This window comes from Cynocephalus volans, chromosome 6 (genome assembly GCF_027409185.1).
Source record: "Cynocephalus volans isolate mCynVol1 chromosome 6, mCynVol1.pri, whole genome shotgun sequence".
Classification (NCBI taxonomy): Eukaryota; Metazoa; Chordata; class Mammalia; order Dermoptera; family Cynocephalidae; genus Cynocephalus; species Cynocephalus volans.
Window position 1 is genome coordinate 38,637,433 of NC_084465.1, and position 15,141 is coordinate 38,652,573.

Consider the following 15,141-nt stretch of genomic DNA (forward strand, 5'->3'; position numbering starts at 1 on the left):
GTAGGGAAGTAAATTTCATTCTCTTATTCCCAACACAAGGAGACTAGAAATTAGAAAAGCACAGAAGGAAGAACTAACTGTTAGCATTGTACTCCCTATTGCTAATAAAATAATACTTCAGAATTGTATCACAACTGACTACAAGACAAAACAAAACTTCCAACTCTAGACCACACATAAATTCATACCCAAACTGCTTATGCATAAAAGCTACTTCCTTTCTTAAGACTATTTTATGCCTCAGAATATATCTACTGTTTGAGCTATTCTAAATTGTTAAGCTTTTTAAATAATAAAACATAGTCATGGCTCACTGACCTAAGAAATTTCCTTTAAAATCCTTTACCTTTCTACAGGCTTGCTCAAAATTTCTGAGACTGACACTTAACCAACATCTTTTATTACTAGATTTGCAAGTCAGCTTAAGAACCAAAGTTAGGGCTCTCTATAGAGTATGTGTCTAACTAGTACACTTTTCAGTTCCCTAAAATTCAGAGGTGAAAAAATGCTCTTTCAGATCAGTGTTGCCTTATTTTGCTGAGAGATTTAGTAACTACAGTTAAACAGTGACTCCTCTGGCCACAGCCCCAGCTAATATAAATACTGCTAGAGCTAACTGGGCCTGTCAGTTTCTTATTTTAGCACAGTAGATAGTGCAGGAATGCCTGCTATATTTAAATGATAAGTAACAGTACTATGTGAGCACCTGTCCTGCTCCACTGTAACATCAAAAATGAGTTTCACTACATATTCTCTCCCTCCCAGAAAACTCAAAACCCTTTATAGATATCTTTACAATGACATCTCAAATAGAATAAGGATGTTGGGAGATATTATTTCATGTTTATAACAGACACTTGGTACTGTAGTTCCAAACAATCTAATAACCCCTTACTCCACTTGGAGCAATTTTAGAAAGAATATTCAAGATAAAAAAGATCCATCACATATTCTAACCTGTCGTTTCACTGTGAGAGCCAAGCCTGTAGAATACAATCTCCTGGGAAAGCAATCTACAATAATGCTTTAGATTTAAATAGTGTTTTACAGTCTATAAAGCACTTTCTCATTTACTTTACCATTTCATTTGAAGTTGCATTCTGGTCAAGGGACCAATTCTATCACCCAGCTGGAAGGCCAAAGGCAACCATCTCAACATACAAATATTCATAGAATGCCCAGGGATGTGCCTATTAATGCTCAGGGCTATTTAAAAATTATAAACACTCTTTAAGTTTGCTATTTGTCCAATTGCACACTTTCGGTCAATCCCATTCCAGCCCCACATCTAGACAATCACTGAGATGTTCTGCACCATCTCACAAGTCATGTTTACACCACACTATCCCTTCTTCCACTTAGTATCTCCTGCTCTGAATTTCTCCATTAGTTCCACCTCAGGCTTTCACCTCCTCTGAATACACAGGAATGCTCTTTTTCCTCCCTTGTGTTTGAACTCTTGCCCCAGTTACTGCAGGAGATGTGAGCCAAATAATCAGCCCAATCTTGAGTGCTTAGTACTAGCAATAAGAAGCAATAAGAGAAAGGAAAAACTTAGGTGGTGAAGTGAAATGGGAAAAGGATCACCAGCGTGCCATCATTCCTGGAAAGACGTAAAAACACTCAAAATAATTCATGCATTCATCTTTTCATGTATTATCACCAGGACCAAGGACCATATGATGGAAATACAAAGATGAAAAAGTCACAATCCCTGCTCTCAAGCTCTTCTGAGTATACTGAGGAAATAGTCCCTTACAAAAGTTCTACAAGAGCCTACACCAAGTTCTCATCCTCGTTTATAAATTAAGCTGCTTTCCCATCAAAATGCATTTTTAAACATGTTCACATGTATTGTTCCCTTTTTTATAGGACATTACTGAGATCTCAATATATTGAGATCTTATCTTACATGATCTTTTTAAAGGTTAATTCCTTGTCCCTTCCTAGTTCCAATCAACAGATTTACACTCAAACTTATTTTTAAGATGTGACTTCTACTATGCATGGTCTTTGTTCACAGGATGCAAAATACACCTGGAAGCATTAGTGAACAAGACAGTATACCTGAGAATGCTAATTGTGCAACACAGAAAACAAGTGCAGAAACTTGGAGGAATATAAGTGACATGAGATTATGTGTCCAAATAATAATTAAAAGTAATAATGCAGCTGTAATTTTACAGGAATGTGCCTCCCCAAATGAATGAATAAACTATCCAGTGGAAGAATTAACCAATAAATGAACACAGTTCAGAGTCAGTGAAGTGGACTAGTACAATCAGGTATACAATATATGGTTGCTAATATTATTCACATATTATGCTCAGGGCTCAATGCTTAATGTTATCTCTTTTAGACTTCAAAATAAACCTATGAAATAGAAATTATTGTCCTCATCTTATAAATGAGGAAAGAATCCTACAAGGTAATTTGTCCAAAGTTACCCATCACATGGAAAACTGAGATTTGAACTCAAATATTCTTATTCTAAATCCAATACTTCTTTTATCTCATCACAGCTGGTATTTATTTCTCTCAATAGATGCATAGTATTTTGTGGAGAAAGAAATACTCCAGTGAAATTAGCTATCAAGCAAATTTCTACAATGCTAAAACTATTTTCACTCTGGCTTCTCATAAAACCTTAGAAATGGTTTCTATAATTAGAAGGGGGAATATGCCAATATATGAACTTAAAATTATTCTGAAGTTCAAGTTACATTTCTGTGTTTTAAGTTTTATTATGTCTGCCAATATTGTTTCGAAAAATTTCCCGACCAATTTTTGTTCTACTACCCTGTTCTTCCCCACAGAAAATAATTTTTTCCATGTTGGTAGAACCCTGATCTCCATCCTTACAGATAATATGAGATACTTAGTTCTGTAAATCCCTATGTCTGAAGTACCAGGTTATGTTATACAAATTGACTCCCAAAGTGATCGATTTTTGACGCTTAACGTTCTTTACATTAAATTTACTTTATGATATGGACCAAAAGGCTAGCCCTTCCTTAAATTCTATCCCTAAAGAATGGATCAAAATGTATTAATATTTTGGAACATCAGTAAACATTTCAGGTTAATCTTTATAACTTTAGTTAGAATCAGTAACACAATTCTCAACCTCATGAGAAATGACTACTTGATAGCTTTCCACATCACTTCCTAAAGGACAGTTTACTGCTGAGTCATTAATGAATTAATGGATAACCAACTGACATAGTTATTCATTAATTCAACAAATACATACTGGGCATGTATTAGGCACAGACATTCACTGTTCTAGATCCTGGGGATACACAATAAGACAGACAGACAAGACAAATGAGGTCCCTTCTCTCATGGAGTTTACAGTCACATGGGGGATGACAATGCAATAAATTAATAAATAAGCAAGAATGACATCAAACAGTGCTAAGTGATATAAAGAATTCAAATCTGGTGGGATTATAGTGACAGAACGGGCATTGTAGATTGGGGTATCAGGTAAAGCCTCTCAAAAGAAGTGAATATACGCAGAGATATGAATGGCAAGAAGACCACCATTTGAAAATCAACTGGAGAAACATTCCAGGTGAAGGGAACAGCTAGTACAAAGGCCATAAGTCGGGAACAAGGTAGGCATGTTTACGAATAAGAAAGAATCTCAGCATTTCTGGAGGGTAGTGATCTAGAGAGAGGTAGAAGCTCAGAATCAAGGGATACAAAGGAGCCAGATCATCAGACTTTGTAAGCCAGAGTAATATATTTGGATTTTATTCTCAATGCAATAGAAAGCTATCAAAGGAAGCCACAAGAAATTTGGAGTTGTATTCACTAAGAATTAGAGTCCAAACTGGAAAAAACATATATTTACTTGGTGTTATACTCTGCACTCAATGAAATTCATCCCAAGACACACAATCCCAGAGCAAGAAGGAACCATAAGGAATGTAAAGCCATCATATACAGAAACTGAAGGCCTGAGAAAAATGCATCATTCAGATTGCTCCATTAATGGCTGAGAGAAACATCTCCAAAAACAAGTAAGAACAACCATCTGGGATACAGCCTAAACTCAAAGCTGACATTCATCTTTATGGAAAATGGTATGGAAGTTCCTCAAACAATTACAGATAGGTCTACCATATGACCCGGCTATTCCACTGCTGGGTATATATCCATAGGAATGGAAATCATCATATCGAAGGGATACCTGTACTCCCATGTTTATTGCAGCACTATTTACAATAGCCAAGAGTTGGAACGGATGAGTGGATAAGAAAAATGTGGTATATCTACACAATGGAATACTACTCTGCTATAAAAAAAATAAATAAAATACTACTATTTGCAGCAACATGGATGGACTTAGAGAAAATTATATTAAGTGAAATAAGCCAGACACAGAAAGAGAAACACTGCATGGTCTCACTTATTCGTGGGAGCTAATAAAAGTAATAATAAATAAGAATAAATAAATATACAAACAAACAGGAGGGGAAAAAAGACACAGCAATCATAACAATTCCTTGAACTTGTTAAGACAGGTGAATAGATATGATGTTGATGGGGGGGAGAGAGGGAGGAAGGAAAAGGAGGAATTGGTAAAGGGACACAAAAATCAACGACATTGTATACTGATAAATTTTTTAAAAAAAAGAAAAAGAAAATTGTTCTTTTATATGTTCATAAAATGGACCACCATGCATTAGATGCATATGATCCATCATACAATTTAAATTTTTGTCACAGCTTCTTACCTTAATCTAAAGCTGAAAATTTAGATGGAGCACATATCCAATAATGTGTTTGATTAATTCCATTGCTCTAATTCCACCTCACAAGGTACACAACAACTTAGGGATGCATTCATGCAGTGAATGATAAGGACCTACTATGTGCAAGGAATTATATTGGAAGATGAAGAACTAAAGTCCAGAAGAAGTGATGAAACATATATATACAGAAAGAAAGACACATATACACAAACATTGACACATATATTAAATACGTGCACCATAATTACGTAAGGTAAAAACTGCCAACATGCCTCTCAGATAATGCACTGTGAGAGCTGGAGGAAACATTTCCTTCAGTTGAAGGGACCACAAGGCAGCATGCAAGCTGGTCCTTCAAAGATGGTGGGACTTACAGATGGGGAGGACATTTTAGGCAACAGGTACAGTGGGGGTAAAAGGCCTATGTAAACTGCAACTAGGCCTTTTAGAGGAGAACTACAAGATGTTAATTAAATTTAGAGCAACTTCGACATGAAAAGAAAAAAAAACTGAGCTGCAACTGAAGTTATATATCATTTCAGTTCAACAATATAAGAGTTTTACATCAGTATTTATCATGTTAACACAAAAAATGTTTTATAATATAAACAACTTTAAGCCTAAATCAGACTATTAGATTACATTTGTTTTCCAAAAGGATTTCAAAGATCTTTAAAAACTTGCTTTTCAAGAAATAGTAAAAGAAGTTGCTTGGTGCAAAATGGCAAAGGTGCACATTTTAAGAAAAGGTGTGTCATACAAGGTGCTTTAAATTCAGTATAAAAATCCTTAGAACACTGAGTAAATGAGATAGTGCTATCAAAACATCACATTATAGGCTGGCTGATTAGATTACCTGAGAGAGTGTGGTGCTAATAATGCCAAGGTCAAGAGTTTGGATCTCCATACAGGCCAGCCACAAAAAAACCCCACCACATTATAAAGTAAGTTATGATGCTATTTTTTAGACTTACCTATTCTATTGTTTTTTCCTGAATAATATCCTGCATGACTGCTCCAATCTACAATTAATTTTCTGCCCTTCTAAAAAAGCATTGTTTTATGATATTAATTTATTTGAAAACTGACGAGTAATATAATTTGGGGTATATTTTAAATCCTGTTAAAATTTTATTCTATTTTCAGTGAATCATAAACTACTTTAACTATCCTACTAAACTACTTTTCCTATCCAACTCAAGGGCAGAGCATCAAAAACTCAATTACCAAAGATAACCAGTGTGTGCTGTTCCTAATATGTCTGTTTTCTCCCCTTTCCTTTTTAAATTAATTTTTCATTACAAGATTTGATTGCCTATGTGAAGTGTTCTCTGTGTGACAGAATACTGTGGAATTCTTCGGACCTACCCTAAATGGCACTGGCTCAATGTAGTGAAGATCATGCAAACCCAGCTGGTGAGAGTAAGAAAGTAGTATAACGAAACTAAGGTACCCCTTAAAAAGAACCTTAAAAGTATTTTTTACTTGGAAGATATAAGAGCTAAAATAGGTATGGTTTTTCATTAAAGTATTTTTTTTTAATTATTTTAATTTAAATTCTACATGAATCACGGTTCTCTGCATCTGACCTGCACTTTCACATCTTTGTGCCTTCATTTGGGAGGTCCACACCTCAGCATCCCCAGGCATCGCCAACCCAGAATTGTGGAATTCTCACTCTCTGAGGCTCAGTCCAGCTGAAGCTCCCAATGCCTTGCCCCACCCCACCATGAATTAAGGGAAGTCGTACCCATGTTGTAAGCTTCTTATTTAGCCTGAGTTTTACAAACTTGTACATCTTTCCCATCACAGCACCTGTCATGGTGTCCTGTGCATAGCAGACATTCAAGAAATTAAGAAAACAAATCAAGTTAAGCACATTTACCACAAAACAATCAAATGAGGTTAAAAACATTAAAATTGCCACAGGTAATCAAGATATTGAGAAGAACATTCCAAGCAGCTATCCAAGAACAACTCCAGGAAGTTTTTGCCAGATTCCCCTCTTTTACAGGTACAGACCTGGGCCTGTGTCATGGAAGCCCTGGCTCCTGGCTGCCTCACTGTTGTTGGAGTGAACAGAACTGAAGCCATGTTGGGACCCCAAACCACCTGAGCTGCAGGAGACAGTTCTGGTCTGGCCATTCTCCTTCAGGTTTACAGGGGAGATGGGTTAGCCTAACATCTCTCCTCAGGTTGCCGATATTCCTGAATTAAAGCTGACTTCCATTTTCACCAACACCTGACTTTTGAGTTGTTTTTGTTTGGGGGCAGGCAGCCGGACATGGGTTCAGTAACAAGATTTTGGTGAGCCTAAGCCAGGAGCTGAATGCCCTGGGATAACAAGATTTTGGTAAGCTTCAACCAGGAACTGAATGTCCTGGGTTCTGTAACAGATTTTGGCAAGCCATGCCAGGGTTTTTGTTTGGGGCAGGCAGCTGGACTTGGGTTTGGTAACACTGACGATGTTCTCAGCTTCCCTGAGAAGGGAGGCCTGTGTCACCTGCAGCTCCCTAAGAGCAGCTCTACATGCAATGCCTTCTCCACAGACACAATTGCCTTCATCTCAGGAAGAGCAAGCAACCCAGGGCTTAAGATCAGCAAATTAGTCCCATTAGGACACATTGAGATCTCCCTGCAAGGACAAGTTCGACCATAGGAGGGTAGTTCCTGCTACTCACTAGTGGGGGCGCTGGATAACAAGTTCTTTCTTCCTGAGCCTTCCACCTCAATAACTTAAGTACAGAAACTTTCCCAAAGGGGAAGTGAGTTGGCAAGGAAAGGAGTGAATTTAGTTGACAGCAATCTTTTGGCAGTTTTCTGACCATAATGTCTGTTACATAAAAGGAAAGGAAAAAGGCCTCCAATGTCTACCACTGCCCTTTTAAAAACCTAAACCGTTCTGGGGTGGTTTGTTGCCATAATTTCAGGTCTCAAAATTGATGCCAAAGTTCTCCCCCCACCTACATTCTTGTGAAAATAGCAGAGAAGTGAGTGGTCTCTGTGTGCTTCTCCTTTTATCTTCATTTATGACTAAAATGTGCATAAAACTACACTGAATACAGAAGTCCAGCATCACTGCCAAAATAGCCTCAGGCTCCCTCTAACACGTGTCTAGTGAGGTAGACAGACCCAGATGGCCTGTTCATCTTCATATTTTCTCTATCTCTTATAAATCCAAATGAGAAATAAATGCCCCTATACAAACTGACAAAGGTATCCGTGAGAAATACTAGATTTAAAGTTGCTGGGAGAAGACCTACCAAATTTCCTCTTAAAAACTACACACTTTCCCAGAAGGTATTTTGCTCCTTGCCTGTTCTGTATAAATTATGTGTTGGTACACAGCACTAACGTGCATATGCACACATACTACGTACATAGACGATTATTTAACCTTCTTTAAGAAAATGTGATATACAAACGTGTGTTCTGAAATAAGAATTTTAAATGTGTGTTAATGAGAAACATTCACATTTTTTAAATCCCACAACAAATTTTTGGGGAGTTAAAAAATCAAACCCACTGTTATGGTTTGAATGTAACTCTAAAGTTCATGTGTTGGAAACTTGATCCCCAATGCAACAGTGTTGAGAGGTGAGTCTTACGAGGTAATTAGGTCATGAGGGCTCTGCCTTCATGAGTAAATTAATGTTGTTATTGAGGTAGTGGTTTGTTATAAAAGCAAGTTTCGCACCCTCTTGCTCTCATGCTCACTTGCTTTTCTACCTTCTGCCATGGGATGAAACAGCAATAAGGCCTTCACAAACTATTCTAGGGTGCAGGATCTTATCTGCCTCCCAGGGATACTATCTCAAGGGATACTATGAAACAAATGTAAATATGAACATGAGTTCAAGTTAAAGTAACCAAGATGCTGTCATGTTCAAGTTAAAGTAACCAAGATGCTGAAGTTTAATATCTGAACAGCACAAGTTCCTAACAAAATGAGTACACTTTGGTGATGGGGAGCAATAATCAGCCACAATGTATATCGACAAAATAAAATTAAAAAAAAAAAAAAAAAGTGAAGGTAAAAAAATAAATAAATAAATAAAAATATTTAAAAAATTGTTGTAGCGCAGACACACACACACACACACACACACACAGAGTAAAGATTTCCCACACTGTTCTGAAATCAAAATGTAAAGGATCGTAACCCCTCCTGCACAATATACTTAGTGTTTCTGAACTACTGCCGATGTGAGTTCTCTTTGTGGTTGTTTCTACCATTCCGTTGGCGGGCTGCACGTTTATTAGGACCCTTTTCTAACTACCCTCTGCACTTTCAAGCGTGGGCAGGAGACCCGCAGGCTCACTTACTCAGCATGTGGAGCTTTAGCGGGGAGGGAGACCGGTGGAGGGCACTGAAACCTTCACCGAGCCCCTCAGAAGTGCCAGATCTCCAGGCTCTCCTTTGGTCCCTTCGACATTCCGTTTGGTAACCTGACACGTCATCCACATACCCTAAGAGCACATTCGGGAATCCCTCTCGTGGTCCACATCAGAGCGCCCACCGACACCCCCACACCCCGTGGGGCTCAAGTCGGGGCGGCTGAGGGCGCCACCCGGACGGCCCCGACCCCTTCTGGAGCTCCGCCGCCGGGGTCCGCGGCGGCCGGCCCAGTCCCTCCGGGACGGGGAGGGCGCCTCGCCCGACTGCCCTCCAGACGTTCAACACCCATGTCCTCTCGAGAGGGCGTGAGGAAGGACGCGGTCTAACTCTGAGGAGCCCTGGGAGTTCAAGCGCAGACACCCGAGGGGGCCCCCCCGGGATCCCGCTCGCTCCCGACATCCGTCCTCCTCCTCCTCCTCCCGCCGACGAGCACTGGGACAGGGCGGATCTGGCCGCGGGGCCGCGAAGGCCGCCGGTCGCCCCCTCACGCCCAGCCACCTGAGGCGCCGCGTCGTTGGCGGGTGGCCGCGGGCGTCCGGTGCGCGGGCCCCGGCGCGTCCCCGAGCGCGCGCCCTCTGGCCGCGGCCCCGAGCGAGTTGCACTAACTTTCCGGGGCGGGGGAGGGGCGAGCGCCGCGGGCCCTGTCGCCCTGGCCTTACCTGTGCTCAAATTGTCGTTGATTTTCAAGGGCACCCGCAGGATGTAGACCAGGAAGAGCACAATGAAGAACCACACGGTCCAGAGATAAGTCCAAGACCAAACTATGCAGGACTTGAGCTGCTCCAGAAAGCCCGTGGCCGCTTCAGCCATTTTCCGCGCTGCTCTCTGCTGCCGCGGCTCTCGGTGTCTGCCGGGATGATTCACCGGCCCGGAGGCTCCGCCGCCGCCGCCGCCGCCGCCGCCACCGCCGCGGCCCGGGCGCCCCCGGAGCCTGCCCGCCGCCGGGCACGCGGGCGCGCTTGCTTTTCCCTTCCCAGCCTTAGTGTAACTCTCTGAAGGCCCCGACAAGTGGCTTTCGTGGGGCAGTCACGTGGCCCCTGCTCCCTCACGTTCTGATGCCATTTATGTTTATTATGCCAATATTTAGCAAGACAGGCCAAGTGGCGCGCTGAAGGAAACTTCACGGAATCGTAACACATGCGTGCTGAGCGCTTACTCTATGCACTGTTCTGTGTAATTTCATTTAATCCCTACGACAGTTCCCACTGTTATCTCCACTATATAAACAGGGAAACTGAGGCACGCGGCAGTTGGGTATTATACCTTAAGGTCGAGCCAAAACTCACTTGCATTTATGGATTCCAGGGCCTGAAGTCTTAAAGCCCTCACTCTACTCCTTTCTGTCAGGATTCACGCTCAGAGGAATATATAAACCAGGGGCAGCTAGAAAATACGAGTTGTGCTCCTGTCACCGGTTGGAAGGCCTGAAGATAAATTTCTTCATAAGCAAGATTTGGGTTGCAGGCCCTGTGTACCTTTGTTCTGTCCTCTTTGAAGGAGCACAGGGTTTTCCAAAGAAATCTTGACAAGGTGAATATTAATCCTCCAATTTTTTTTGGTGATCACACCTGAAACAACTTCCAGCCGGTTTTTAGTATAAACAATTCTCTGGGATAATTTTGGCTTACTCTGAACCGGCTACTTTATACAAAAAGTAAATTATAAACGATTTTTGCCTGTGCTGAATAAAATGTATTTTTTTAAATAAAATGTTTCATCAATGAGATTTTCAAGTCCGTTTCAGTCCATAAATGATCTGACTTTCATGTGTTACATGGTAATGAAGCAATTGCAGGTGTTCTGATCTACTGACATTTTTAGCCAAGACATTTTTAGCATTCTGAGCATTCAGCAGAATATTTTATTATAAATTTTGTTTTGCTTATTTTTAGTTTCCTTCATAATAAAATAAGCTCCTTTAACTTTTTACATGTAGGACCTAGTTATAGCATACAGAATAGAACTACATGTACATTTTCATTAATTCCAGTCTCACTCTCAGCTGCTGTTTCTTCCACACATTTGATCTGCTACAGTGAGATACAGGCTGGGATAAGAGAAATTGGCACAGATACATACATACAAAAATTGGCACATTTTTGCACACCACCAAGTAATTTTTGTGTCTAACCATGATGCCTGGAGTCTCAGTAGAGTAAAACAACATGAGTACACAAACTACCCATTTCATGTGATGATTAAGAAACCCACCAGATTCTCTGCAGTTCACAGAACTAGGATATTGTCTACTACTTAATTTATCCAGGGGCCTGGCTTTCTGCTGTCAATGAACTTCAGTGAAGGGACATAAATATGAGTCAGTTGAGCCACAATTTTCTGATTGTCTCCTACGCGCTCCTGAAGGGTCAGCCCTATATTACTCGTTATTGCTTCTCCCTGGTGTGCAGCCAAAGATGGGGGTAGGAGGTGGAGAAGTGTCTTTGTGCTTCAGAACAGAAGAGCAGGATCTCTTGCAAATTGTGATGGCTTTAGTACGGCTGGAGGGTAGGCTCTATGCAGAGTGGTGTGGAGAGAGACAAAGCTAAGGAGATAGGCCTGAATCTGATTTGGAAGGGCCTTGTGAAAATGCTAAAGCATTCATAGTTATTTGGCTTTGCACACATCAATCCAAATGACCAATCCAGAGATTTACGTAAGTGTGGGTTTAAGAAATATAAAGGAGGTAGAATAGACGGGTCTTGGTGACTGATAGGAAAAGCAGGGTGAAGATAAAGAGTAAAGGGTGGTTCTTGAGTGGGTCCATTCATGAAATAGTGACACCCCATATATATCTAACCACCTCTTGACAGTCTCCCAATGGAATGGTCCACAATCATCCCAAAGTCATCACATCCAAAACAGAAACTCCTCCTTCTAGAGTGCCATCAAGGAATGGGCTCCACACTTCCAGCTCCCTAAATCAGAAATTTGAGGATCTTCTCGCCCAGATCCCTCCCTCTCACACACTTCCTTTTCTCTACTAGGCATCATGACTCAGATCTATCACTTCTCTCTGTTCCCCTGCCAGCCTGATCATCATTCATAGAGAACAAGACAGTTGGCTTCCTGCCTCCAGTTTCACCCCACCACCACCATCACACCCCTGCACCCACCCCCATGCCATTCCTCTGCCAGAGTTACCTTTTAAAGCACAAATCTTATAACTCCCTCCCTGCTTAAACTCCTTTAAGTGCCCCCCATACTCTGCTCCTACATCCATCTCAGTGTCTAACTAAAGGATGACATCTAGCTGGTACCCAAGGCATGTTGCAAGGCACTTCTACCCACCTCCATACCACCAGCATTTTGACAAACATGCCATTCTCTTCCACACCTTTGCACCTACTCCATACAACTTGCCCACAGTATAATTTTCTGTGCTATGCTTCCCTGCCCAACATTCTCTTCTTGCCTCAGCTGCCTCATAACAGTTTATTTAGAGATGCACTTGAAATACCACTTCCTTTGTGACACTAGCTCCCTTCCACCCCGCAGAGTTCACTGTCTTTTCCCTAAAAAATGCAGCACCTAGAAGCTTATGGTGAGTTATTAAAGCATAGGCTTAGAGCAAGACATTGTTGAGCTCTATCCCTCATCCTGCCTTTCAGTAACTGGGTGTTCTTTGGCAAGTTACTGAATTTCCCTGAGCTACGGTTTCTTCATCTACACAGTGGGTTACACTTGTACCTATTACACAGGGTCGTTGTGAAGACTGAGCGAGATACATTCCAGAAATGCTGAGCACAGCACTTGGTCCATGTCTTTCCTCTCTGTTTGTAAATTGACACCTTTAACGGTAAGTAATTTGTTATTGTTGTTAATTTTAGTCCTCTTTACCTTCTAGTACAAGCAGTGCTGTGTTTGGCATATAGTACAGACAATAAATCAATATATCAAAAGAAATTCCAAATCTTACATTTTACAAACACAGAAAGAATTCTATTACTTAGATTTAACTCAAAGGTAAAAGTTAAGATTTGGCCCTCTATCACATGGTAAGCTTCCTTGAAAGTTTGTTTTGGGAGATGTAACCACCTTTGGACTAAATAATAGGAGTTAAATGACCATTGATTTATGGGAATTATGTAAAAAACAATATGTTCCTAAATTTCTTAAATTAGTTTATATATTTGGTTAAAATGTATATCCTACTCTGATAAAATATCTGAGATAAAAAAGAAACTAACATAGCAAAGAATTTTTAAAGTTCTTTAAAAGTATTTCTGTTTTGTTTCTTGTTTTGTAAGTGACATTTGAAAGTATATATATTCTTTAGTTTTATATTTTGTTATAAATTTAAGAATCTATTTTTGTAAATGATTTTCAGAGTTCATCTGAGATTTAAACAAAAAGAATAACTGACTTTTTAATTTTTTTAATCTTACCATGTTCACTGGTTGGGTTTACAAATTGGTCAATATCCTATGTTAATGGATAACATTCTACATAATTGGTTATCATCATTTAGAGACTTACATAGAACCCAATAAGTTCAAGTCCAACCTACTTTAGTTTGGAGCCAGTAAGAGAAAAAAACAAAACAAAACAAAACAAAACAGGTTTGGAAGGAAATGTGCTTCCAGCCAACATACTATTTCATAGAATATTGAAGAGATGAAATCTCACCTATCCATACATAGTTGAAAAATGAGTTAGACAGCAGAAGGCTTGGAGATAACTTGGGCAAGATATAATTCTGCACATATAAGGAAGAATGTATATCCTTAATCAACACACCCACACATTGTGATCTTATGGTGAAGGATTCACAATGACTAGGTTTAGAAAATATACGATGAATTCTAATCACATTACCTTTTGTTCCCACATTTCTAACAAAAATATCTTAGTTTCTACATAAAGCCTTTCACAGACATTTCAGCACTCAGTGACATTCCTTAGCATCTCTGACTTGTTTAAAAAAAACAAAATTATTTTAATAAGATAAGCTTTTGTTGATATACAGAATAATTCTGAGAGTAAGAATGTAAAATAGATCAGAGCTTCGTATAATGAATCTGAAGGCAACCTAACCTTATCTCCACCCTACAACCTTGCACCAGCCAATGGAAGGGTAGTTCCTTATTCTCAAAGAAAAAGAAAAAAGAAAATTCTTTGAAAAATAGAGAAGTCAACATAGACCTCTCCTGTACACTGCTAAAATATAGCCAGGAGAAGACCAGAGGAAGATAAATGAGATTTTTAAAAAAGAAAGAAAGAAACATCTGAGAGATATCGGAGAGATCAGATGTTGATGGAGTTTGGATGTGCTGTCCCCTCCAAAACTCTTGTGGAAATTTGATCTCCAATGTGGCAGTGTTGGAAACTGATTGAGTCATGGGGGCAGATCCCTCATGAATGGATTAATGCTCTCCGGGGGGGGGGGGGGGTAGTGAGTGAGTTCTCGCTCTATTAGTTCCTGCGAGAGCTTATTGTTTATAGGACCCTGGCACCTCTTTCTTCCACTCTCTTGCTTCCTCTCGCCATGTGATCTGCTTGTACCCACCGGCTCCCTGCCACTTTCTGCCATGAGTAGAAGTAGCCTGAGGCCCATGCCAGATGCAGCTGTCCCAGAATAGTAAGCCAAATAAACCTCTTTCCTTTATAAATTACCCAGTCTTACGTATTTCTGTTAAGCAACACAAAACAGACTAAAACAGATGTGTTCAACAAAAAGACCAGAACTTTATTTTAAGGAGCCCTCTGAAATCTGTCTGGCTCCTTACTTCTTAGGCTAACTAGTTATGAGAGGTAATTTTATTATCCACTTTCTTTAATCACTCTGTTTATTCTTTACTATGGTACTCAGTCTCTACTGTTGGGAAGATACTCTAAGATGAGTTAGTTTTTCAGTTGCACTTTCAGTAGTGTGAAAATATAATAGTACACTTTTTAAAATTCTTGATATTCAAACCCAAGAATTATTTTTTTATTATAGCACTTTTAATCAAAATAAAAATTCATTGTTTGAAATATTCT

The 15,141-nt window shown here is 39.9% G+C and overlaps 1 protein-coding gene across 5 annotated transcripts in view; it reads right to left on the bottom strand.

Moving 5' to 3' along the window:
• ST7 (suppression of tumorigenicity 7) overlaps positions 1 to 10,057 on the bottom strand; it is a 270,032-nt gene extending 259,975 nt beyond the window's left edge. For 2 of the 5 annotated variants that reach the window (XM_063100973.1, XM_063100971.1), the window contains exon 1: positions 9,822 to 10,055. In XM_063100973.1, coding sequence (XP_062957043.1) covers positions 9,822 to 9,972 — 151 coding nt within the window. In that variant the 5' untranslated portion in view covers positions 9,973 to 10,055. Of the gene's footprint in view, positions 1 to 9,821 lie in introns of all 5 variants that reach the window. The other 3 variants (XM_063100972.1, XM_063100970.1, XM_063100969.1) reach the window with 2 other exon arrangements.
• Between the last annotated feature and the right edge of the window lie 5,084 nt (positions 10,058 to 15,141).